This window comes from Chelonoidis abingdonii, chromosome 25 (genome assembly GCF_003597395.2).
Source record: "Chelonoidis abingdonii isolate Lonesome George chromosome 25, CheloAbing_2.0, whole genome shotgun sequence".
NCBI classification, from domain to species: Eukaryota; Metazoa; Chordata; order Testudines; family Testudinidae; genus Chelonoidis; species Chelonoidis abingdonii.
The window spans coordinates 9,162,117-9,187,515 of NC_133793.1; the positions used below are offsets into that span (position 1 = coordinate 9,162,117).

Below are 25,399 nucleotides of genomic sequence, written 5' to 3' on the forward strand. Positions count from 1 at the left end.
GGAACCTGGGTTAAAGAAAGAGAGATTCAGAGCAAACATGTTTATTAGACACACCAAGGATGGGATTCAACAAGGGACCAGTGCAGCAGTCTTGATGCAGACAAAATTCCTAGTGATTTCCTTAAGAGTAAGCTTTGTTCTCTGTTACAACCCTGACACCCCCCTGAAACCGCTGGGTTGCATGAGTGAGAGGGAGAGGGGAATTGGGCTCATTACCCAGTGATGATAACTGGTTCTAGAACATCTCTCATCCAAGGATCTCAAAGCACTTTAAAACCATGAACTAATTTTGCCTCACAACAACCCTGTGAGGGTCTGGATTATTTTCCAGGTGGGGATGCACAGAGGGCCTGATTTTCAGAAACGTTTAGGACCTGCAGCTCCTGTTGTCTTCATCTGGAGAAGTGTGTGCTGAGCACTTTGGAAAATCAAGCCCCAAAGCAGAATAACGGCCAGATTCTCAAAAGCACTGAGCACCGAGCAGCTCCTGGCCCTCAGCCACTTGGCCAAATTCCAGGATTACCAACACCAAGCGATCAAACATCATGACTCAGCCCCCCACCCCAAATCAAGAGATTTTAAAAATAACAAAATTGCAGGGGACGGACGGGCTTTGTACTGGCCTGTTGGTTCTGTAAGCCTTTAGAGGCCACATTTTCAAGCATTTATCTTCAACAATGAGGACTAGAAATTTGATTTTGTAGGGGGAGGGGGCATTCCACTGAAAGCTGAAAAAGCAGCAAAGAGTACTGTGGTACCTTGAAAGCTGAGATGCTCCCATCATAATGTGACTCTGGGAGCAGGGGATTTATGTAAAACAGCACAAATCATGCAAGATTTGCAAACCAAATCCATGGCGGAGTGGGGCCTGAAGCAGAGACTCCCGCTTCCCATTCTTCTGTTGTCACCCCAGCTAATGCTTCCATCCTGAGGCTTTTTTTAGAACTTGTCATCATCCCTCTAAATCAGCGGTTCTCAAACTGTGGGTCTGGACCCCAAAGTGGGTCACGACCCTAATAATAGGGTTGCCAGAACTGGTGATAGACTTGCTGAGGCCCGGGCCCAAAGCCAAAGCCTGAGCTCCACTGCCCAGGGCGGTGGGACTCACATTACAGGTCCTCCCACCAGGCAGCAGGACTTGGGTGGGCTCAGGCTTCGGTCCCCCTCCTGGGATCATGTAATGTTTTTTGTTGTCAGAAGGGGGTCACGGTGCTGTGAAGTTTGAGATCCCCCCGCTCTAACTCTTCCTTCAGAACCCAGCCCAGCCTCTCTTTAGTTCCGGGAGGTGGAATTAGTTTGGTTATAAAGTTTTAATAACATTTGGCATTGGATGGCCCCTTTGCAAAGGGAAAAGCGCATCTCCTGGCTGGGAGGAGTGATCCCAGCACCCAAAGGAAACAACAATCCGAATGCAGCGTAAAGAGATTACCAGGATTAAAATGAGATGAAAAGGGATGGTTACAATTATTATTAGCTTCAAATTCCCAGCAACTGGAGCAGCAAGTCACTGTCCATCTGTTCTGTTCCGTCCACACAACCGCCGAGGTTTTGTTCCTGACTGCACGTTGCATTTGATGCACTGGTACAATCTGAACTTTAAAACAAACAACAACAGCAGCAGTGAAAGCTGATCTCCTGGCAATGTGTTACTGAATCCAATGAATCAGACTGCGGTGCTGGTGCAGAAATAGCATCCAAGAAATGTATCAATTTAACACATAACAGGACAGAGACAGTTTTGCTGGGCAGACGAAAAAAGGAGAGAGTTTGCTTAAGGAAGCAATGAAAAATGGTTATAATTAAGAAGGTATTGAATTGGTCTCGGTGCTATTATTAGAATGAGCAGCCAGGGCTTTTTACACTATTTGAATGAACTCCATCAGCATTTGCACTATAAATTCTGTTTTCCAGAGTTTCCCTAATTTGGCAATGAAATTTTGCTGTGGACTGAGTTGTGGTAAAGGATGCGAGATTAGCGGGAAGTAGGGTCTGTTTTGGCTCTTGATTTCAGTAAATCAGAAAAGGATAAAAACTTTTCTTTTTCTTTTTAAATAAGGGTTTGATTCTGCAAACCCTTCGATGAGCAATCCTTACCCATGCAAGCAGCAGATGAAACTAATTGGGGTATTTGCTTGTGTGAGTAAGGGCTGTAGGAAAAGGCTCTGCGTTTGTCTTTTGTTGTTTCAGAATAACAGCCAAGTTTGTCTGTATCTGCAAAGAGACCTGCTTGTGGCACCTTAGAGACTAACGCATTTATTTGGGCATAAGCTTTCATGGGCTATAGCCCCGCTTCATCAGATGCATGGAGTGGAAAATACAGTAGAAGATATATACACACAGAGAACATGAAACAATGGGTGTTACCATCCACACTATAAGGAGAGTGATCAGTTAAGGTCAGCTGTTATCAGCAGGAGAGAAAAAGGACTGTTTGTAGTGTAATGAAAATGGCCCATTTCCAACAATTGACAAGGAGATGTAAGGAACTGCGGGGGAGGGGGGGGGGGGATAAACATGAAATAGTTTTTACTTTATGTAATTTTGTTGTTGTTTTTCACCTAGAACATGGATTAATTGTTTGCTTTTTTCATGTATTTAATTATTACTTAAAGTAGAATCAAACTGTGTTAATATTCCAGTAAAACCTAGAGGCCTCTACCAAGAGTCAGGGGTGGGGCAGGGGGGTCTACTCAGTTAGGTACATTGCAAGAGCAGTTCCTGCCCCTGAAGAGCAGCCTGTAATCTAAACAGATAAGATCAGGGGCGCTGGAACAATTTTGCTGAAAGCCATTGAACCAAACCGTATGTGACGGAAACCACTTCAAGCCAGGGGGTGCGGCCGCCCCCCCAGCACTCCTACTTCCAGCACTTGTGGATAAGACAGACAAATGGTGGGAGGAAAGCAGAGGCACAAAGAGATGAAGAGGCCCAAGGTCCTCCAGGAGCCTATTGGCAGAGCCACCGAATAGCATCTAGGTCTCCTGAGCCCCAGGCCTGTTCTCTGTCCACTGAACCACACTGTCTCTCACTGATAAACCATCTCTCACTGTATGGGGGCTGATTCAGCAAGGTGCTGACCACCTGTCCGTCTTATTGAAGCCAGTGGGCTGTCATCCCCTTGCAGGACTGATCCCTCAGAAACCAATCCAAGCTCTTCCAGTGCCATAAACTGGCCCAGCGCCATCAACCATTTCACTGATTTACACCAGATAAGGATCTGCACCAGCAAGCCACATTCTGCCATCCTTAAACAAATAAAGCTCTCATTGGCTGAGGCCCAGATCCTGCAAGGTGTTTAGATTGATTTCAATGGGACATAGGGACCTAATTACCTCAGAGGATTTGGACCATAGTCCAAAGCTCCTGTTGCATAAGGACTCCAGAACTTGGCCCAAAGCTCAGACAGAAATGTAAACATTGTACTTTTTGTTTGACAAAGAAATACACAGAGCCAATCAGTATCCCATGCAGACCAACCAGGAAATGAGGGGGAAAGTATTCCTATAGGAGGCTCAGAAGCATGAGGGATATGTTAGATTTGACGAGGGGATGGGCTAATCTTGTCCCATTGTGGCTATTTTCTGTGAAACACAAGAACAAAATTAAAACAGGGAAATCCACTGCATTTTATGCAGCATCCTTTCCATCTTCCGGTTTTAATGCTATGATCCATTACCCACTGAAGACTTTTCACTGGGCATTGGATGGAGCCTTTAAAAGAGCAGGATCTTAGCACACTATTACAAGATGACGGAAAGAGAATCTGAGTTTTGATCATGGTTGGGATCAGGCTTAGGAGTTTGCCAAAGATCTAGCTGAGCTTTCTTAAGTATGACCAGAGAATCTGGCAAGCCCTCTTTGAAAAGGTCTGTGAAAAAGCCATCTTCTCAGTGAGGCAGTGTAGTCCAGTGGTTAGAGAAGCAAGCGCTTATAGGTAAAGCCAGTTGGAAAATGAAATTTTCATCTTGTGGGAAATTGTAATATTTTGAAATTTGTTTTTGTTCCAGCTCAGGACAAAAAGTCAAAAATATTAAAATATTTTGTGGAAGAAAATATTCCAAAATATTTCAGTTTGAAAACACAGAATGAACCTTATTGAAACAAAATGTTTCAACCACGTTGAAACACTATACTATCATATAAAAAATTAAACAAAATAAATAATAAATAGAATATAGAAGTCCAAACCAAATGGAATAGTTTGAACAAGATTAAGTGATAAAGTCAGAACCAAATACTCCATTTTGATTTTAAATCATTTTGGAACTTTTCCATCAAAAATTTTGTCGTAAATCAACACATTCCCTCAAAACATTTGAGTTTAGAGAAAACAGCATTTTTGGATGGAAAAATTGTGGCAACAATTTTTTTCGCCAGCTCTACTTCTGAGTCACTGAAATCTCCTGGATTCATTCCTTGATTCACACTTTAACCATGAGGCATCAGTCTATCGTGGTGCTTTGAGATCCTCAGATATCAGCCATTACGGGAGTGCATACGATTGTACTAATATGAGTTCCTTCACCAATTCTTCGCACAGCATTGAACATGTGTGTGTTGGTTATTTACTCTGACAGTTGATATTAGATGTCTGAAGTTTTTTTATCTTTGCTGTATTATATAAATCTGGGCCCAGATTCTGAATTCAGTTACCCTGGTGTTAATGTGCAGTACAGTCTGCCTTTACTGGAGCTCATCCTGTTTTACACTGGTGTAATTTAGATCAGCATCTGGCTCTTTGTGAGCTGAAATAAAATAAAATATAAAAATAACCTATAAAAGTAAAACTTCAGAGAGGGCCCAATCCTGCTGTCTTCACTCAGGCAAAACATCCACTGAAATCAATGGCAGATGAACCTCTCCGCTACATCAGTGCAACATCCCAGGAGAATCTGAGCCCTGAAAGTTTTGACCTCAACCTAGTGAGGTCAGTGGAAGAGTTTCACCAGTGATTAATTTGCTTTAGAACAGCAGGCTGCACTACAACTGGTGTGGAGCACTTCTTGCTGAATCTGTCTGCTAGCATCCCCAGGGCACCAGAATCCATCACAGCATACAGTAACTGCCCTGAAGAGTGAAAGGGAAATGGCAGACAATATGTTTGCTGAACAGTAGCGCTAGGCTGTGGGGTCTGTGACCAGCACATGCTCTGGAGAACTGAGATGGCCAGGGGGGCTATGTGGTCCACACGTCATGGTTAAGGCATCGCTGAAATTGACCAGGGCCGCCCAGAGGATTCAGGGGGCCTGGGGTCTTCAGCAGCGAGGCCTCCCCACTGCCGAATTGCCGCCAGGTAGCACTTCGGTGGCAGGTCTCAAGGCGGAAGGACCCCCCCGCCGTGGGTCTTTGGGGCACTTCGGAGGTGGGTCCCAGGGCAGAAGGACTCCCCTGCTGCTGAATTGCCTCTGAAGACCTGGAGCGGAAGAAGCTCCGGGGCCCCGGGCCCCACAAGAGTTTTCCGGGGCCCCCGGAGTGAGTGAAGGACCCACTCTATGGGCCCCAAAAAACTGTTATGGGGGCCCCTGCAGGGCCCAGGGCCTGGGGCAAATTGCCCCATTTGCGCCCCCCCCCCCCGGGCAGTCCTGAAATTGACCCAGCACTGCAGTAGTTTCCCGAGTTGCATGTGGGGACGATGTCGACACTTTGCATTTTTGGAAGTGCTCTGCCTGTTTGATGCCAGCTAAGATTTTTCCGGCACGTGTCAATGTTTGCAGCTGTCAGCTGGGATGCTGGAAATGTGAACAGCAACCTGTATTTTTATGTATAGCAATCACTAAAAACAACTCTGGAAGTCTGCTAAAGACTGTGTGCATGTGAGTGGATGGATGGGGATGTGTGTGTGTGTCGTGAGTGTGTCATTGTGTTGGTGGATGTTGAGTGTTGCTCAGTGTTTAGGCAGATGGGGCCCTCACTATGTGTTTGTGGTTAGTGGCTGTGAGATAACACATGCGTGCTGAATGTCTGTGTGGGTATGTTTCTGTGTCGGTGTGGGGAATATGGGTGTATGTGTTTCAAATGTTGCTCAGCGCATGAGCATGTGGTGAATGTGTCTAGGAGGAAGGGAGGAATGTGTGTGGTGTTGTGGCAATATGAGTGTGAGTTTGTGAAGGAACACTCCTGCACCCGGGAAATAGCGCATGGCATTTATCTTCCTTTATCTATGCTCCCTCCAGAACCCATGGCACTTTGCTGTCTTGGCCAGATTCCACCTAGAGCAGTAATTGCATTGGACCTAATCCTGCAGCCCTCTGCTCAGGGAAACGCTTATTTTCTTCAGTGGGAATTTTGCTCGAGTTCCATTCCATTTCTACAATTGCTGCTGCTGCAGTGTCTCTGGCCGATGGAAAACAAGAGAGCCCAGACCACGGGAAGCAATTCCATTGTAAATTGTACAGTGCAGGAGCAGCTGTGATCGAGCAGCCAGAGGGCAGGGATGGGAGACGGGAGATCTGATTTATACATGCTTGCTGGGTGACCGTGGGCGTGTCACTCCGCCTTTCTATGTCTCAATTTCAGGGCGAGTGCAAGGATGTTTTGTGCCCTAGGTAAAACTTCCACCTTGTGCCCGCCCCCAGCCCTGTGGCAGCTCTCCATGCCCCCCCAGGCATCCTCCCCCATGGCAGCTCCCCCCCCTGCCCTGAGGGCCCCCCCCGTGGCAGCTCCCCCCAGCCCAGGGAGCTGGGCGGCAGCTCCCCATCCCAGCTCACCTCTGCTCCGCCTCCTCCCCGAGCACGCCGTCGCCGCTCCACTTCTCCCGCCTCCCAGGCTTGTGGCGCCAATCAGCTGTTTGGCACCGCAAGCCTGGGAGGGAGAGAAGCAGAGTGGGGTGGCGTGCTCAGGGGAGGAGGCGGAGCAGAGGTGAGCTGGGGCGAGGAGCAGTTCCCCTGTGTGCTGCACCCCCCTTACTTGCTGCAGGCGCCACTCCCCTTGTCCCCCTGCCCCAGGTCCCTCCACCTAAATACCGATGACCTGAAATGCCGCCCCCCAAATGCTAGTGCCCTAGTCGCCTAATGGGTTGCACCGGCCCTGCTAAATTTCCCCCTCGGTAAAATTGGAATATTGATATGGACCTTTTGTGGGGTCCCTTGAGAGTTACAGATACGGAAAAGCAGATTATTATTATGAGAGTCATTAGGGATGTGGAATGGTTTTGTTTTCTTAGTAACCTTGCAGGTGAACGGTGCCGAGTATTTGGATTTGGGTTATGGCAGCAGTTCTCAGCCTAGTGTACAGGTGAGCCCTTGTACATAACAAGCCTCCGAGTGCGACCCCCCCTTATCAATTAATAACAAATTTCTGTATATTTAACACCATTATAAATGCTGGTGGCAAAGCGGGGTTTGGGATGGAGGCTGACAGCTCGCGACGCCCTCATGTAATAACCTCGCAACCCCCAGTTTGAGAACCCCTGGGTCATGGGGATGTCAGTGGTTATGGCAGACCCACACTTCTCTCTGCTGCAGATTTAAAACGGGGGAAGAGAAGTGAGTGTGAAGTGGAGCAAACACAAACACTCCTGGTTCAAACAAGCTTCTCTTCCCCTAGATGACATTGATTTGGGTTTTCTGTCCATCACCCACTGCTGTTCCCCACCGACCCTGGAGTTTTTCATCTCTCCCACTTGCTTTTCCCTTTGTTTACTCGCATCCTTTTCCTTTTAACAGTGACAAACGGGAACATGATTTCAGAGGCAGGGCAGGTAAGAAAGTTCTATGAGAGCTCTGGGTCCGGGGGAGGGTGTTGTCTTATTTTCTTTTTTTCTTCAGTGGGAAATGTGTGCAGTGATTTGGCTGCCAGGGCAGGGCTTGGTGCCATTTTGTAATGGTTTCAGAAGTAAAAGCACCCCCAGGCTGGGCTAGCACGTTTTTCAGCTGTGGAACTCAGGCCTTGGTCCTCTAACAAGGCGTCAAACTCTCGATGATTTCAGTCGCAATTAGGCACCTTAATACCTTTGAGGAGGGATGTCCTGGGGCCAGAAACTGAGCAGTATTCAAAGCGGGGTTGGGCATTTTTAAGGGTAACGAGAATAATCAGAGCTAGACTAATTCATGCTGACACAAATTGTGGAAGGGATATTAGACCTTATGCTTTAAGCCAATTGCTAATGATTAGAGATTAGAAGTTTTCCTGCACCCGGACGCTGGCCACTGTCAGAGACAGGCTGCTGGAGAGGATGGACCAGAGTTCTGATCCAATCTGGCGATCCCTACGTTCCTAGCATGGACAGCACCAGGGTAAGCCTCCCGGTACTGTCTCTCCAACATTCCTCGACCCCGGCCTGGAGGGACTGCCTCTAGGAGCAAGATGCTGGCTCGTATTCCATGCCTTGGGTCCATTAATCTGCTGGGCCTAAGAGGCCAGCAGACCTTGATTAGAATGAATTTGCTGCTAGTCAAGGCCAGAGGGCTTCCTTCTCAGCTGGGGATCAGCAGTCTTGTTTGTTTTGTCTGTGATCCAGGCTAGGACAATCATGCCATGTGTGAAGGTAACTTGTAAGCGTGGTTCTGCTAGGCCAGAAAAAGAATGATCAGGCCACAGTAGTCAGGGAAACTACGGCGGAAAATTGCAATCAGGAACCATTTGCAACTAGCACATTAGCTAGTCTGGCACAGCTCTGCCCCTTCTGGGATCAGGATCTGAGCACGTGCTGCTGAAAAGGATTCATGCATCCTCTGGGTCTGTAAAATAAATATAGCCTGATTCTCTCTGGTCCTGCCCAGGTGCAGTCACATACTCCAGCTCCAAGTGGGAACACGGTGCTACCGAAGCAGAATGCCAGCTGGTTGCACTGGTGACAAGCTGCAAAACAACAGAAAATCCAGCCCTTACTGGTGAGGTGTGAAGCACATGTCTCACAAGGCATGTGGCGATTGCTTCTGAGTTTGAAATCGCTCCAGGTTAGCGAGACAGTCACTTCAGGAGAAGGCTAGAAACCTTAGGGGTGGGAAATGCTTGAGGCTAGAAACACAGTTAAGTACTGTCCTAAACAGCATCTTAGCCCTAAATTATGGGATTGACACTTAAATTATGTGACAGACCCCCTGTGGGATAGCAGTGCAGCATTCTCCCTTAAACCTTGACTCCACCCTTCACCTCATCCAGGAAATTCATACCATAGTCTGTTTCGAGAGAATCTGCTATTACATTTCATTTATTTTACGCTGCCCAAATTTTAACCCTTCAATCTGATGCAGATTTTTATATTGATGGGGTCCAATCCAAGTCTCATCGACCTGACAGGGGGATGCCCGTGCACAGTTTGGCCAGTGTTGGTACAATCAGTGACTTGCAAGAAAGCATTTTGTGTGGACAAAAGCATAATCTATGGCAGTCAAGGGCAACGGGAATGTAAAATAGTTGCCACTAACAGAAGGCCTCACTAAAACCCCTGTGGGGTCAGGTCTCATTTATTTGTACACTATTTTAATTCTATTATTTCTGTAAAGCCATCTCTCTGAGAATCAAATTTCATTTCATTTTAAAAACACTCACTTTCATTAATTAAGCCTCCCAGCACTCCCATATGGTGGAAATTACACCTGTGTAACAGAAGGGTAAACTGAGGCACAGAGCTGTTTAGGAAATAGTCTACAGCTCCATAGTAAGTCAGTGTCGGGAATCCCCATTCTGAGGTTCTCAAGCTGGATGTTGTGAACCAGTGACGGGGGCGTGACCACCTGATCCTTCCCAGCTAGATGGAGAGGTGGAGGGAGAGGGTCCCAGAATGGAAAAGGTCGAGCAATCTAGACAGCAGATCATGCTTTCTCTGGCAAGGCACTCTTTTGTCTTTGGCTCTTAAGTAACTGGAAAGACCCACACACCCAGCAGCTGTGACAGTTTGCTTAGTTCATTTTCTGCCTTGATTGTGTCTGTCTTACAATTGAGAGAGTGTTAGTTTGTTTTTTAAGTATTATTTAAAACTGGAGCAAATCTGGGCCTGCCTTAGAATTTCATGGCCATCACTATGCTGCCCACCATGGCAAATCAAAACTCCTTCTTGCAAAAGCAGGGATAAACTCAAAGACTCATGATGCAAAACAGCCGGCTGCTACCTCAGCTAGAGGAGAAGCTTGCCTAGCTAGTAGCAGTATAAGGCCTGAGCACATTTGAGCAGTCCTGATTCCATCCAGTAGAGGGCAGTGGTGCTTTTAGTCACACCACCAGTTCTGTTTTATTCCACCTCGATCCATTGCTGATGAAACCAATATGACTAAAGTAAAAATCACAGGGAGAACTGTTTCTTTGTAACCAATTCCCTCTAGTGAATCCGAATGGAAGAGGGTTTATCTAGCAACAAGAGCAAGGAAATGGGAATCAGGTGGTTTAGTCCTGGCTCTCCCAATGACTCACTCAGTGATCTGAGCCTTAGCTTAGCTGCTCCGTGCCACAGTTCGTCCAGCAGTGAAATAGGTTTAGTTACAACACCTCACATAGGGATGAGCTGTGCTAAATTCATCACGGTTTGTAAACCACTGGGAGATCTTCCTATGAAAAGTGCTATATAAGTGCAAAGCATTATTTTGAATATTAGTGGATATAAATCTGTCACTAGCAGTGCAATGTGTTAAGCTCTGAATTGCCCAGAGAGAACACAAAACAAATTGGCTTGCACGTGAGGGCCAAGGTAGGTGGCTTCTGGCCCAGCTGACTTTCCTGGGCAGTGGAGTGCAGAAAGGTGACCATATGGGCCGTTTCTGCCAGGGCCAATGGATTGTGGGACAGCAGTGGAAGGACCACTACAACTGGTTGTATCATCCTGGAAATGAGATGTGTCTATGCTGCCACTTAATCACTGGAGCTAACACCAATAGGGACTTACCTTGACTTGTAATCAGGGTAACTTGCAACAGTCAGGAGCGGCGCCAGGGTATCTGACGCCCTAGGCGGACGGCCATTTCGCCGCCCCCCGCGGGTCCAGTGGACCTACCGCAGTCATTTCGGCGGGCGGTCCGCTGCTGGAAAGGCTCCAGTGGACCTGCCGCAGTCATTTCGGCGGGCGGTCCGCGCGTGTCTAAAGGTTCCGGGACCTGCCGCAGGCATGACTGCAGGCATGACTGCGGTAGGTCCGCCGGAGCCTTTTAGACCAGTGCACCCGTCCGCCGAAATGACTGCGGCAGCTCCATCCATGAGCCTTTCCAGGCGGACCGCCCGCCGAAATGACTGCGGTAGGTCCCCCAGACCCGCGTGCCGCCCCGCCCCGGTAAAATAGCGCCCCTCAAAATTCTGGCGCCCTAGGCCATTGCCTAGGTTGCCTAAATGGTAGCGCCGGCTCTGGCAACAGTGCATGGCCAATGAAACATTGATTGCAGCAAATGCATATTTGCAAGTGTATTTCCACCAATAGAAGGACACATCTACCTGTGGGTCTCTGTATTATTATTATAATTTTATTATTATTTATTTGTGCTATCATAGCACTTAGGAGCTCCTGTCCTAGAATTAGACAGACTGTGACTCGAAGAATTTGCAATCTAAGTAGACATGAGACACCAGATAGATAGAGACAAACCAAGAGGGTAGTACAGGGGAATAGTGAGACAATGTTGGTCAGCATAACAGGCAGCGGTCTCAGCACACAAGCAGCCTCGCCATTGTCAAGTATTTTGTAGGCCTTCTGGCAAAGCAGAGTTTTGAGAAGGGATTTGAAGGAGAAGGAGGAGTTAGTTTTGCAGATGTTTCCAAGGGAGCTTTCTCCAAACACGAGGGGCAGGATGGGAGAAAGTGTGAAGGGGCTTCTTAGAAAACTTAACAAGTGGGTCCTGGAGGCTGGCGTCATGGGCTGGCTGGAGGTGGGAATCGACCTTTTGAGACTGAGTGAGAGAAGATGGCTAGGGTGGAGATAGCGTGACGGGCCTTGAAAGTGAAGACAAGTTGAACAAAGGACCTTGGAGTTTGGGGTGTGCTAATAGATGGCGCAGCTAAGGGCTGAGATTTAAAGCTTGCTAGATTACAAGGCTATTTTAAACATAAATTATTTCTTTGTGGAGACTGGCTTGGAAGTGCCGCAAGGCCGTGCAGGAGACCTTGATTTGATTACTAGCCTCTCTCACTCCGGCTGCCATCATGCTGTCACTGTCTCTCCCTCTCAAGCTGCTGCGACACTTGGAGAAATATGTTCTGCTACTCCCACACAGCCCTACCGTCTGAGACGGCGTTTTCAGCACAGCCAGGGAAAAACATTGACACTGATGCTGGCAGTTCACTGGGAAAAAATCAGCACTGGAGGACACATTTGCAGCTGGAGTTTGTCCTCAGAACATCAGCATCCAAAAAAAACAGCCCCATGCAGCCAGAGCATCAACACTTCAGTGTCTGAGGATGTAGGCTGGGCACCCTGAAGGTTGCTAAAAAAGTCAGCAACATGTACAAGTTGCTGGCAGGGGATGGATAGCCAAGCAGGGAATGCTGCCCATGTGCAGGTGCTGCACGCAAGACAGGAGCATGCCCTGTTTTGACGAGTGGCTTGTTTGTGCAATTGCTATAGAGGAAGCAGTGGAAAGGAAGCTGTGTGAAGGTGCTGAAGCTGCTGCCCGAGGTAAACATTGTGATACACTTAGCTGACGATGGTGCCAAACCCAGAAAACTGTAGACCCGAGAAGAGGAAAAATGGAACATGGCTGCATCAAAAGCCTGCCATGTGGATTGATCAGCTTAGTTTGTTACAGAACTTTAAAGAGTATCTTCACTGGCCATTCAGCGGTTGGCAAGGATGAAACACTCCAGCACAATGCACGCAGCAATTTGGGGACCGGGCTCAGCCAACATCTCTCAGCCACGGGGCTTCAATTCATCAAAGCATTTATGTGTGTGCTTAAACCCCTTGGCTTCAATGCCGCTTTAAATACGTGCTTAAAGGCAAATATGGCTGTGTGCTTTCCTGAACAAGGATGGATTTAAGCACATGCTTAAGGGTTTTGCTGAATCGGGGCCTACAGCTTTACAGGGACCTTTAAACTGACTTCATTATACACTTACAACATGCCCATGCTGTTCTCTGCCAGCTGCATTACACAACCAGCTGCATCTTTTGATAGCAGTTAATTTAAATCTCCTGTTTCAAATTCAGACCACAGCTGTTGCTCTTAAAGGGCTACTGTCAGGTTAAAAATCAGACAGTGTATTTTGGGAGGAAATATCACTAATCGGTTAGATTGTTAAAACCAAAAGACTATCTTTAATCTAATTTACTTTTCATTATTCATGCGGTTTATCCCGTTCTTGCATTTCACTCAGTTTTGACAATAGAAATAGCTTAGCCAATTCTACTTTTCTTTCTAAATCGCTTTTGCTTTCTGGCTCCTCGTGTACCAGAGCAATGCTGCAAGGTTTGGATTGCCAGCACCAGATGGGAATGTTTAAATTCAATCAAAAAGCTGTTTTCAGTTACATTAAAATATATCTATTAATAGGAAGTTCTGTAAAACCTGTAAAAAAATTATTTTACAAAACCTACATTTTGTGCCTAACCCCTCCCCCCCCACTTCTGATAATATCCCTTTAATCTCAACAAGCCCGCTAGGCCCTAACCCTACCAACACTTAGCCTCCTAGTAGCCAGCTGAAATCAAGTTACACGTGGAGTTACACATATACAGCCCTTTATTAAATCTGATACTAAAATATTGCATGGAAACAAAAAATAAAATTGTTCTTCCCATGGCTTTTTAACCCATTATAGTCTTTTGATAGTCGTTCTCGGTGCTTATTGCCAGGGTCTGTACATTATACAATGCAGTAATCACATGGTGTAAATGATTTTCAATTCAAAATCCAAATACGCTCTGCACTTATCAGAATGATGAATCAAGCTTATATGAAAGAGGGTCACCAGTGCCATAAAATAGGATGTGAAAAGACCACTGATTTGATAATTTGGGGGTGGGGGGGCAAAATCATGCTGGAGTTGCCAAGGCATTTACTGTATATGTGTGGGCACAGATAAGCTGACTGATTTAAACATGGTGCCTCCTTCCCTATAATACAGGGAAAAAGAACAAGAGTACTTGTGGCACCTTGGAGACTAACAAATTTATTTCAGAATGAGCTTTCTGTGAGCTATGGCTCACTTCTTCAGATGCACAGAATGGAACACACAGACAGGAGATATTTATACATACAGAGAACATGAAAAGAGGGAAGTGTGCATACCAACAGGAAGAGTCTAATCAACTGAGATGAGCTATACAGGGAGGGTCTCAGTATTTGAGGAGTGGCTGCCACATGATCAAATGACATGGGCAATTAAAATCTCTTGCATGGGGGACAGGCCATTGTGTCCAGCCCTGATGAACACATTCATGCAGCAGGTGAACATGACAGCTCAGTGGTTTGCAGCATTGCCCTGTTAAACCCAGGGTTGTGAGTTCAAGCCTTCAGGGGTCTATTTAAGCATCTGGGGCAAAAACCTGTCTAGGGATTGGCACTGATTTGAGTAGGGGGTTGGACTAGATCCCTCCTGAGGGCCCTTCCATCCCTGAGATTCTATGATTCTCTACCCCAGTGGGGGCCCAGGCCTGACATGACCCCCCCGGCTGCTCTGGGCAGCTGCTTTGCAGCCTGGCTGGGCTCCAGCCCCCGCTAAGCGGGCGGGGAGGTGTTGCCCAGCCGGGGAGGGAGCAGCCGCGTCACCACCCCAGCCCGGGCGGATTTGCAGCGCGATCCGCCCACTTCCCCCACGCGATCATCCTTCGACCGCCCGGGCCGGGAGGCGGCTCCGGGCAGCCCGCAGCAGCCGCCGCGCCGCGCCGGGAAAAGTTTGTTGGCGAGAGTTTGGGGCGCGCCATGGAGGCGCTGCGGTCGGCGGGCAGGGCCATCATCCGGAGCCCCAGCGCCGCCAAGCAGTCCTGGGGCAGCGGCAAGCACAAGAGTGAGTCCCCGGGCGGCAGCGGGGTGCTGAGCCCAGGGGGCGGCTAGTCCCTCCCAGGCCTGGGGCAGCGCCCGGCTGTGCGCTCTGCTGCGCCGGCCCCTGGCACGGGGCAGCCGGGAACAGGGTTTGCTTCTCCCCGAGTGACCTGCTTCGCTTTGGGAGCGGTCCCGGGAGCCTCTTCCTGTTGCTGGCCGGCCGAGAGCAGGCTGGGGTGGGAGCCCGCTGGGGTGGGGCACGGACCGGCTTCCCCAGGCCGGTTCTCATGCCAGGATGTTGCTGACCTGGGGGATGGTGACCCTCTGGGCTTCCCCCCGCACCCCTCCCCGGTTGTACCTGTACCCAGCCTCAGCTCTTCTCTCCAGCCACACGGTGAAATCCCTCCTCTGCTCACTCCATTCTCAGTTAAGCAGAGAGGGGCCAGCCCAGAGCGCTCCGAAAACCCCGCTGCACACCTGGACCGGTGTATTGTTCTGCTCCCTGGCCCTGCCCTCTGGGGGAGCAGGTTGGGGCCTGGCTTGTGCTGCCTTCTGGTTTGGACAGTCCTGAGCCCCATCTGCAAATGGAAGAATAGTGAAAATGTTTTTAGCCCACAGCTGAATGAGCAAGTATGAAGAGAAGAATGAGGGGGGATTTGATTGCTGCTTTCAACTGCCTGAAAGGGGTTTCCAAAGAGGATGGAGCTAGACTGTTCTCAGTGGTGCCAGATGACAGAACAAGAAGTAATGGTCTCAAGTTGCAGTGGGGGAGGTTTAGGTTGGATATTGTCACTAGGAGGATGGTGAAGCACTGGAATGGGTTACCTAGGGAGGTGGTGGAATCTCCTTCCTTAGAGGTTTTTAAGGTCAGGCTTGACAAAGCCCTGGCTGGGATGATTTAGTTGGGGATTAGCCCTGCTGTGAGCAGGGGGTTGGACTAGATACCTCCTGAGGTCCCTGCCAGCCTTGAGATTCTATGATCTAAGTAGGATGTAAAGCGGGGTTAATAGTTACTTAAAGTCTCCGCAGAGTGAATGAGGCCACTGTGTGTGTTGCTTCTAGTGACTGATAATGAGATGGTGGCTAAGCAAGGAATTCCTCTTCCTCGTATCTGGAGTTATAGCGCCATCTTTTAGGGATTGCTGCGCTGTCTAGGTGAGGTTATGGGCCTGCTTGGATGTCTTGAGCCAATTTAGTGAGTCGTGGTCTGCTTACCTGCAACCTCGCCGAACTCCATAGCTCTGCTGTCAGACTGTTCCTACCAGGGATCGCTGACTTGACTTCCTTTAGGAAGGAATGTGTATTTCTCAACCCCCTAAATGAGCCCTTCTCTACCCCAAATCTTGCCTTCTGCAGACCAACCACCCTACTTGCCCTGTGGCTTGACAGCTTTGGGATTGTTGTCCTTGACCATGGAATGTCTGGGTTTTCTTTTCTTCTGTGCAAAAGGAAACTCTAAGCAAACAAAAGTTGCTGCATTCCCAGGAGAAGAATGGAGCGTAATGAGACCACACAACGCTCTTGCCTGCTGAGCACTTTACACATCTTAATGTGGTGTGTCATAGTAGACATGCATTAGTCTGTTGGAGGGCAGGCTTAGAGAGAACACATGCGGCCATCGTGGCAGATGTTAGCCCTGAACTCCTCTAGTCAGTCTGAATTCTTCTTGTCCCATCACTGGTGGATCTCAAAGGGTGCCGGGTACATGGAAAGGATTAAAGCTCTGCAGTAGGATTTTTGGCTTTGGTTTAGTTGTACTTTACCCAGAGTCAAATCAGTGGTTAACTTGTAACTTTGGTTTTATTAGCTGGCTTAAAAATATGCTACACTCAGGATACCAGTTTGAAAAATCGAGCACTGCAGTAAGATTTTTTTTTACATTCCATCCAGCTGGGTGCTAGATTCTTGAGCTTTGGACAGTAGCTGTAACTTTCATTCATTCAAAGGCAGCTGGGCACCCGCCATGTACACACAGAGCCCTGGTTCCTTTCCCTGCTCCCACACAATAATGAAAGGGTTTGAAGTGGACTTTTTTCCACTTTCATCCCCTTCTTAGTTGTTTTTAGCACTGTTACGATATTCCTGCCTGGCCTCTCAACCTTGGTGGGATCTCTGACTCCTCTCCCAGCATCTAAACCCTGTGTGTTTTCTCTCTCTCTCTCTCTCTCTCCTCTCTGCTGCAGCTTGGATGGGGGTATGAGATATTAATTTCCTGCCATGGGAGGTATATCCTTCTCCACATCTCCATCCCTTCAGTGTGTCCAGAATGCTGCTCCCAGGATCACCTTGAGCTCCTGTCCCTTGCATCTTTGCATTCAGATCAAGCTTCTTGTCTTCACCTTCTAAACCAGCTGCTCTCTGATCTCACTTCCTCCCATGGGATGTCCCAGCCTCTCTGTTCCACCCAAGATTCTCCGACTGGTTCTTTTGTCTCCTTCACCCACTCCTAACTCCATGTCCCAAAGCTGGGAAGAGCCTCGTGCTCAACACTCTCTAAGAGCTGGTCTGATCCTCCAGGCTGCCTTCTTCCATAAGGCCTAAAGTGCTAGAGTGGGACTGCTCCCCTTCTGGTTCTGACTCACCGTGGTGCATATGCACAGACCTGTCCATTGATAGGATCCTGGACTAACCTGGCATTTTTCCGTCTTCTTAAAAGCTCTGTGAAGAAACACATGGGAGGAGATAAGTGGGGTTTTCGCTAAGTGCTCTTGTCAGAGGTGCAGTACCAGCAGGTGAGCAGGAAAGCCCAAGATCCCTGCAGCATACCAAAGTGCACTAATCCAGTTTTAAGAATGAAGTATTTTCCTTTGCCAGTTTTCCCTGTGCCAGTAAAAACCCCTAGTGTCTGGATACTTCACTACATGGTGGCAAGATCAAACTGCTTGATTTTTACTAATCCGCTGAGATTCACTCCAGGTTTTTTTTGCCTCTTTTAAGGATTAAGAGGCTGGTATTTCTGGATCTGAAATGACTGCACTGCTGCTGGAGTGCTGTCTCGGCACTCTGCAGGAATCCTAAGCAAGAGTTTAACTCTGTGGTACTTGCTTTGGCACTGGGTTGAAACTTGGTACAGGGTCTGCAGAGAGTGGCGGGGTGGGATTTTTCTGACACATACCCAGCTAGAGAGTTAAAAAGCAAACCAGATTTTGGTCTTAGACTGAAGCCGTTCAGACTCTACTATTAAATTGTCTTAAACAAGCTTGTGAATTGCATGAGAATTATTGCATGCTGAGTAAATATGAATGAAAAGCAGGAGTCGCTGTCAATTGGCGCGAAGACATCTGCTGTGTAAATGTAGCGGTGATTCCGGGTAAATGCATACTGACCTCTTGCAGAAAGGACTCTCGGTTACAAGCATATTTGATTGCATTGGACTTACTAAGGCTTCGAGCGTGTGTGTATATGTTATCTAGCTTTAAATTTGCCCCCCGACCCCCCTGCCCTCAAAATGAAGGTAATGATAAAGCTCTTTTGGAATGGGGACTTGTGAAAATCTAATCTTGGAATCCATTTGGAGGCCCCAAGATGGAAAAGGGTCCTGGTCTGAACACATCTATTCCCCACACACCTACCACCACTCCCTTCCTTGCTTGCACACTCTGTCTCATACACGCACACTCACTCTGAAAACTCTCTCTCACTCACACACCCCTACCACCACTCCCTTCCTTGCTCCATCCCTCACACACACATTGGCCGTGCTCTCACACTCACACCTACCACCATGCACACTCTCTCACACTTTTGCTGGAAGCAGCAGTGAGACTAGTAATCCCAAACCATCATCCCCAGGGGCACATCCCGTGAACTGCAAATGCTCCAGGGAACTGTCACCTTGAAATATTTGCAGATTTCAAGACTGAAGAAAAGTTTCTTCTGTTCTGAGAGTGGAAAATGCGAACAACAACGAGCCGTGCTTGAGGGGAAGTGGGGGCGGGGGGAACAATGTTCGTGCAGACTGTGGCTGGCTTGTGAATTGAAAATGTTTGTTTGAGGTGTCCATGACCTGTGTGCGCTCCTGAGATGGGGGACAAACATCAGAACAAGCTGCTCTGCCCATCCCCCTCCCAAACCAAAGTATAAACCTCCGAGAGCTTTGCAGCCCCTTTCAGGTCTGCCTCTCTCAACATTGAGCAACTGCAATTTGATTGTGATTCTTGATTTAAATTCGTTTGCGAGCCATGCACCATAGATCTAACCAAAGGTGTGCTTGGTACTGTATAATTGACAATCTCTGCCATCCCGTTGCGCCAGCCGAGGAGGGGTGAGCTGTTGTGAAGGGCAGGTCATCCAAGCCAGGGGAGCAGTGGGCACTTCCCGATGTTTTCCCCACCGTGTGGGGAAGCTGGGCTCTTTCTTTTTGCCCAGGAGATCTTGGATGTCCTAGTGGGGAAATCCAGGGGAGGGAACAGTTTTGGTGAAGCTGATAGAGAGCAGCGTCATGGCTCCTGCCAATGCTCAGAATGATCGTTGCTCTGATGGTTGCCCCTTCGTGGACTACAAACCATCTTCCTCTCCGAGTACTTCCTTGGAGCTTCCTTCCTAACCAAGCACCGCTGTGTGCCTCTGAAAGTGTCAGGGTTCAGACTTCCCTACTGGGGGCACTGAATCAAAGTGGGACCTGAGGATCCTCTCCCTTGGCCTCTCCCACCCCTTCAAAATCCTTGCTTTCAGTCTGAATATGCAACACACAGAACAAGATTACTTAGCTGCTTTAATGCCCAAGTAACATTACTCGGCTGCCTCAATGGACAGTGCTTGCCACCCCTACCCCATGCATACAAGCACAGTGCAGCTTCGGGAGCGGGCTGAGGCCTTCGTTGCGCTCAGTGCTGGAAATGGAAAGGCCCCACCACAGTCTTCACGCCCCTGCTTGTGTAGCCAGCGTGGTCAACTCACCATTTTATCATGAACCTCTTAACCTCCTCTCTCCCCCACGAATCAAATGTTAAAACCCAGTTCCTGGAGCCCTGTGATTATGTGAACCTTGGATTTACCTTCTTTAAAAACCGGTTTCTAGCCCTCCTGGTTCAGAAGTTCAAAAAGGTGACACCCCCCCCGACCCCTTCCTCTCCAGCCCCCGCCGAGGCTCAAAACCCAGAAGGCAAACTTAAAAAAGAAAAAAAATTAAAAAAAAAAACCAAACAACCTTTCATGATTTGTGTGTTTGGGATTGGCAACTTACATACCAGGTCTCTGATAGCAGAGGTTGGCTAGTAAACTTGCAGTGATGCTTCAGGTGGCTTTAAAAGAAATGTTCTCCTTTCAAAAGACATGCTTTCCAACGATGACCTCATGGCAGAGATTGTCCGCCTGCTTCACACACTCTAATACTTACCTGTTCACAGTCTCTGTGCTGGGAAGTGCTGTACGCATCAGTCTGGAGCCGGTCAATTCACATTTGCACTTTACGCCCGGTGCAGGAGGGTTGAGTGGAAGAGAGATGGGGCAGAAGTTGTGGCTTGTTGAAAGCCACAGAGGAAGTCATCACAAGAGCAGCAGATCGAACAAACACGAGGTGCCTGGCTTGGAACCTGGTGCTCTCTTCTCCAGCTCCTAGAGCTGCTTGTAAAGTGCTCTGAGGCTGAAAAGCACTGTGGGACCATAACAGGCATGTCTGTCCCTCCGAGCAGAGCTTGAGATGTGTTGCAAGAGTCGTACTGCTACGCCGCATAAGCTGCCCCACCCTCACTTACTTTGGAATCGCAGGGGTGGGAAGCCAAGGAAATCAGTGACACTGAAAGAGTCTCTGATGCTGACAAAATTCAGCCTTTTTTGCATCGTGTCTGTAAACAGATGGTACCAAGTTACACAAAGCATCTGGCTTGTCATTGGTTCCCCGCTGAACTTTGGGAGCGGTCATTTGCACAGCCACAAGGGTGGTGGTGGGGAACTTTATAATAAACAAAGCGTGGCTAAAAATAGCATCCCCTGGTACAGCGGCTGCTGAGACTCAGGCTAGCCAAGCAAAATAGATTCTTTCCGTGCCCTGCTGGCTGGGTGAGTGTATCGAGTCCGAGTGCCAGAACCCCACTGGTGCTGGGAAACAACAAAGCGTTCCCAGTCCCGGTGCCTTAGGCTGTTTCCACTGCAGTTCAGCCCCTGCTCTGGTCAATTGCATTCTGTCCCTGTGAACCAGACCGGGGCTGTCCAGTCTAGTGGATAAACAGGGTTAGGAGTCAGACTCTGGTGTCCAGCTGGGCTCTCTCCAGTGCCCCGGGGTTGAGCGTGCTGGCTGTATGGCTCGCTTGGAACCAGGACTCAGGTTCCCAGAAATCCCAGTCTGGGTGAGGTTTCTCTGATTCTCCAGTGGCTGCTCTGTGCCTGGGAGTAGCTAGGGCCGAGAAAGACACCAGAATCCTGCTATGCACTTGTGTGTTCAAAAGGCTTCAGTGCTGCTGCTGCTCACTCCTCTTTCTGTCCCTTGCCTGCCTTCAGGCCAGGCCTGCAGTGCCTCTCCTAGGCTGATTGGCCCGGCGGCGCATATAAATAGCACGGCTGCAGTCCCCCCTTGATACCACTATCCTCGACCATTTGGGAATATGGGGCATTATCCATCTGCTCATCAGGGCAGAGCAGATGGGCACAGTGCAGGGATGACATGATTCCTGCTGCTTACCAAAGCACAGCTGGTAGGTCAGATCCAAAACCTCCCTGGCTTGTCACTGAAGTTCCAAAATCTGGAGGAATGCGGGAGGTGGTGTAATATAGCGCCAATGGAGCCGTAGTCTTTAGAGTCCGCTCACCTGTTCTGGCCACAGCTGATGGCTTCTGTGCATCTCCTTGCAAAGCAAAACCGCTGCCAAAGCAAGGATTTGTCCGGCTCAGATGGATTTGTATGTTCTTCCTGAAATGGCGAGTCCTGACGTGCTGTATCACAGTCAGTGGCTGCTGCCAACACTCGGCAAACCTTGAAACAGGGAGTAGGACAGACTCAGGAAGAATCTCTATTTGCTGCCTTCCCCTTGCTTGCTTGCTGTTGCAGAAGGGGGATGCCATGTTCTCCGGAAAATGAGGCTTCCTACGTGGGGTGTCATATATACATTTCTACATTTTCATATATACAGTATATATGAAAATATTTAATAATTTCAATTGGTAGTCTGTTTAACAGTGCGATTAAAACTGCAATTAATCATGATTAATTTTTTTTGAGTTAATTGCATGAGTTAACTGTGATTGACAATCCTACTATTCATATGTAAACAAACGAGTGACTTTACATTTGAATCTTCAGACAGCCTAAAACATCTTCTGTTTCAACGGGGGTGTTTCTCTGAAACCAAATTATGTCAGTATTAGCACTGTTGTGTTCCCTGATCTGATGAAGTGAGTTCTAGCCCACGGAAGCTTATGCCCAAATATATTTGTTAGTTTCTAAGGTGCAGCAAGGACTCCGTTGTTTTTGATCACTTTGTGTTCAGCCCCGGGGTGCCAGAAGGCAGTGTCCCCTCTAACTGCTCCAGAGATGGAACTACAGACTTGTTTGATAGCCGATTCATTATCCCCAGAAATGAATGTCTATTCACTTTCATATTGAAATCAACAAAACCCTAAATTCTAATGGTCTGATTCCGCTGTAGCCTTTCCAGTGCACTGCAGAACAGATCCTGTCAGTGTAGTGCAAGGGTAGTCAATTCTTTTTTTTGTCAAGGTCCAAATTTTTGGTCAGGGTCCAGATTCCAGAGAAAATAAGTAAATAAAAAGATTTTGGGATCCATTCAAAAGCGCCTGGAGGTCTGGCTTTGACCCGCAGTCTGCCAATTGACTACTGCTGATGTGGAGCATAGATTTCAAAGCGCTTTACGGAGCTTGCAGCCTCCACCCCTCCAGGCTAATCTGCACCATGAAACTGCCCCTAGCTCCACAACCTGGCAATGGAGGTTCCTCTCCACAACCAGTCAGAGCCCTGAATGAGCCATGCTCCGTGATGTGTGAGTCACCAGGGTAACCGCTCCCATCAGGGTGAAGTCACCCTCTGGAATTACATGGCGGTGTTCTCTGTAAAAGCATGTGCACAGAGTGGAGGCTGCTGGGGAATTACCTGCTGTGGAGAGCGCTTGCAGCTCTGCTCAGCCGAGAGGGCGGGGGTGGAGAGGGGAGGTTGTGGCCTTGTGACCCTGCCGTCCTAAAGCACTGGAGGCATGGCAGGGGATTGCTCTGTCCTGATCCATACAGTACGTCTATGTTGCATGTGTGGAGCTAGACGCTGCAATGAAAAGAGGCTGTATCTACTCTGTCGTGTGCAGCTCTTGACAGGGGGCTTTGGCTCCGGCACGTAGAGAGCCACATAACATATGTACCCACAGGGTTCGGGTGTCTGTACCTGAGTCTCCTAAGCAGAGTCCTGCTAGCTACGCTGTCTGTACCTGCACTGTTTGAGCATGTGGTGTATGTATTTGACATGCTGCCACCAGGAGTGAGTGATGATGTGCCCCTAGCGGGCTCTGCCTGCTAGCATGGTTGGCCTGTACCTACACGCTGCCAGATGCTCACTTGCATCTGAGGGGAGCAAAGTTCACTTGGAGAACTTGGAATGGGCCCCATGGGGGCTGGACTGGGCTGTCGTGAAGACTTTTATTGCAGCTGCCACTACAGAGAAAGGGAGCGTGGGGATTTGATGCAGTTTGAGAACAGGTGGATGGGGGGGAGACCAGCACCCGAGGCACCTTTGCTAAACAATACTACTGGCTGACAAGGTGGGTGATGGTGTTGTGCCACCTGTGGAGAGCTACCACGCACAGAGCCCCCTCCACACCCGTCTCAGCACGGCTGATCTGACAGTACTGCAGTAGTTGGATAGTGGTGGAAGAAGCAGTTGGACCTTTAATGTAACTTTCCTGGAGAAGGATCATTGGTGTCTCTGAAATAAGCTCCAAACCCTTAGAGGTTTGGAGGCTGGTTAATGCTGCTGCCTCTGCCGCTAGATGAGGTGGAAAAGGCCGAAGGCCCCTGGGCAGCATTCCGTGGGCGATGGTTTGAAAGCGTAACATGGGCACCTGCTACACAATAGCAGAACCACTAACTGTTCTTCACTGGCTTCCTCCTCCCACAGTGAGATCCATGCATTAAGCCTCTGCAGTGTGCAGTAAACGCCTCCTTGCCAGCATGTGGCCACTCACTCCAGTGGGGATAGGACGAGCCATCTCTTCCACCAGAACAGCCGTGCAATAGCCCCCATCCTTTGGTGCCCTCTTTCGTGCCTTCCATAGATAGGAGTGAAAACAGCCTCCCATGCTCCTAGCAGCTTCCCTGGGAATTTCTCTGGGGGGCAGAGACCGTGTCTCTAGTTATAAGTAAAGCCTTGTGAAAAATTAAATGCGTGCACCAGAGCTGGCCCCCATTCGGTCCAGTAGGAATGAACTGGTTAGGTAAGATATGTGTACCAATGCCCTTACCGGTGTGAAATACAATTGCTTGACTTAGTCTAGTGTTGCTGGAAGAGGAATCTCCTTTACTTCTGGTAGCAGGGGACTGCCCTGAGCAAGAGGCTCTGAGTTCTGTCCCTGAGGCTCTGATGAATTCTAGTGCGGGTCTTGGACACCGATGAACTAGATCGGGGTAGGCAACCTATGGCACGCGTGCCAAAGGCGGCTCTCCAGCTGATTTTTCAGTGGCACTCACACTGGTCAGGTCCTGGTCACCAGTGCGGGGGGGCTCTGCGTTTTAATTTAATTTTAAATGAAGCTGCTTAAACATTTTAAAAACCTCATTTACTTTACATACAGCAATAGTTTAGTTATATATTATAGAAAGAGACCTTCTAAAAATGTTAAAATGTATTACTGGTATGTGAAACCTTAAATTAGAGTGAATAAATGAAGACTCTGCACAGCTGAAAGGTTACCGACCCCTGAACTAGATGCATTTAATCTTGATACAACTGAAGTGCCAACACCTCTCCTTTAGCATCCAGGTCTCTGTTCCAGTCCTGCTCCCCCTCTTCAGTGCCACAATATGCCTCTTCTAAAATCACTAGCTATGGGGGTGATGAACTGGTGTTTCCGTGCTGTGATTGATCCTACCCACTCGCTCATCAGGGGTCCCCTACCTTGCACAGCAGTAGGAAACTGGAGAAGTCTAGTACAATTATCTTGCCACTAGAGATATTCTGTGACTAGGGGAGGAAGCCATGTGAGGCCTTTTGGGAGACGACAAAACCTGATCTGTTCAGACTGGCATCAAACAATAGCCTGCACGAGCCTCTATTCTGGTCTGTCTGCTGCTAAGACATGTACATGATTGCTGTATTGACACAATCACTACCGGCTCTTTCAAAACGGGGTTGGATCCTCTGCCTGTGTAGCTCCATTGAGTCCAGTGGAGTTGCACCAGTTTATAACAGCTGTGTGGATTAACCCCAGCTGAAGATCTGGCCTGGAATGTTTAAATGCTATTGTGCAAGCTTCCTGTCTCTGTTCCCGTGCCTAGCAGAGCTCAGTGAAGCGTGCATCGTGGAGGGGGCTTCACTCTGACTGACATCAGTTAGTCCAGCTCCACAGCAATAGCCAGTGTGCGCAGAAGGGGCTGCTGCAGAGCAGTTTCTGTTCACCATGTGA

General features: G+C 48.5%; 1 protein-coding gene across 1 annotated transcript in view; it reads left to right on the top strand.

The window, feature by feature from the left end:
- The first annotated feature begins 14,701 nt into the window (after nucleotides 1-14,701).
- LDLRAP1 (low density lipoprotein receptor adaptor protein 1) overlaps nucleotides 14,702-25,399 on the top strand; it is a 37,594-nt gene continuing 26,896 nt past the window's right edge. The window contains 1 exon segment of the mRNA XM_075060735.1: nucleotides 14,702-14,865. Coding sequence (XP_074916836.1) covers nucleotides 14,781-14,865 — 85 coding nt within the window. The 5' untranslated portion in view covers nucleotides 14,702-14,780.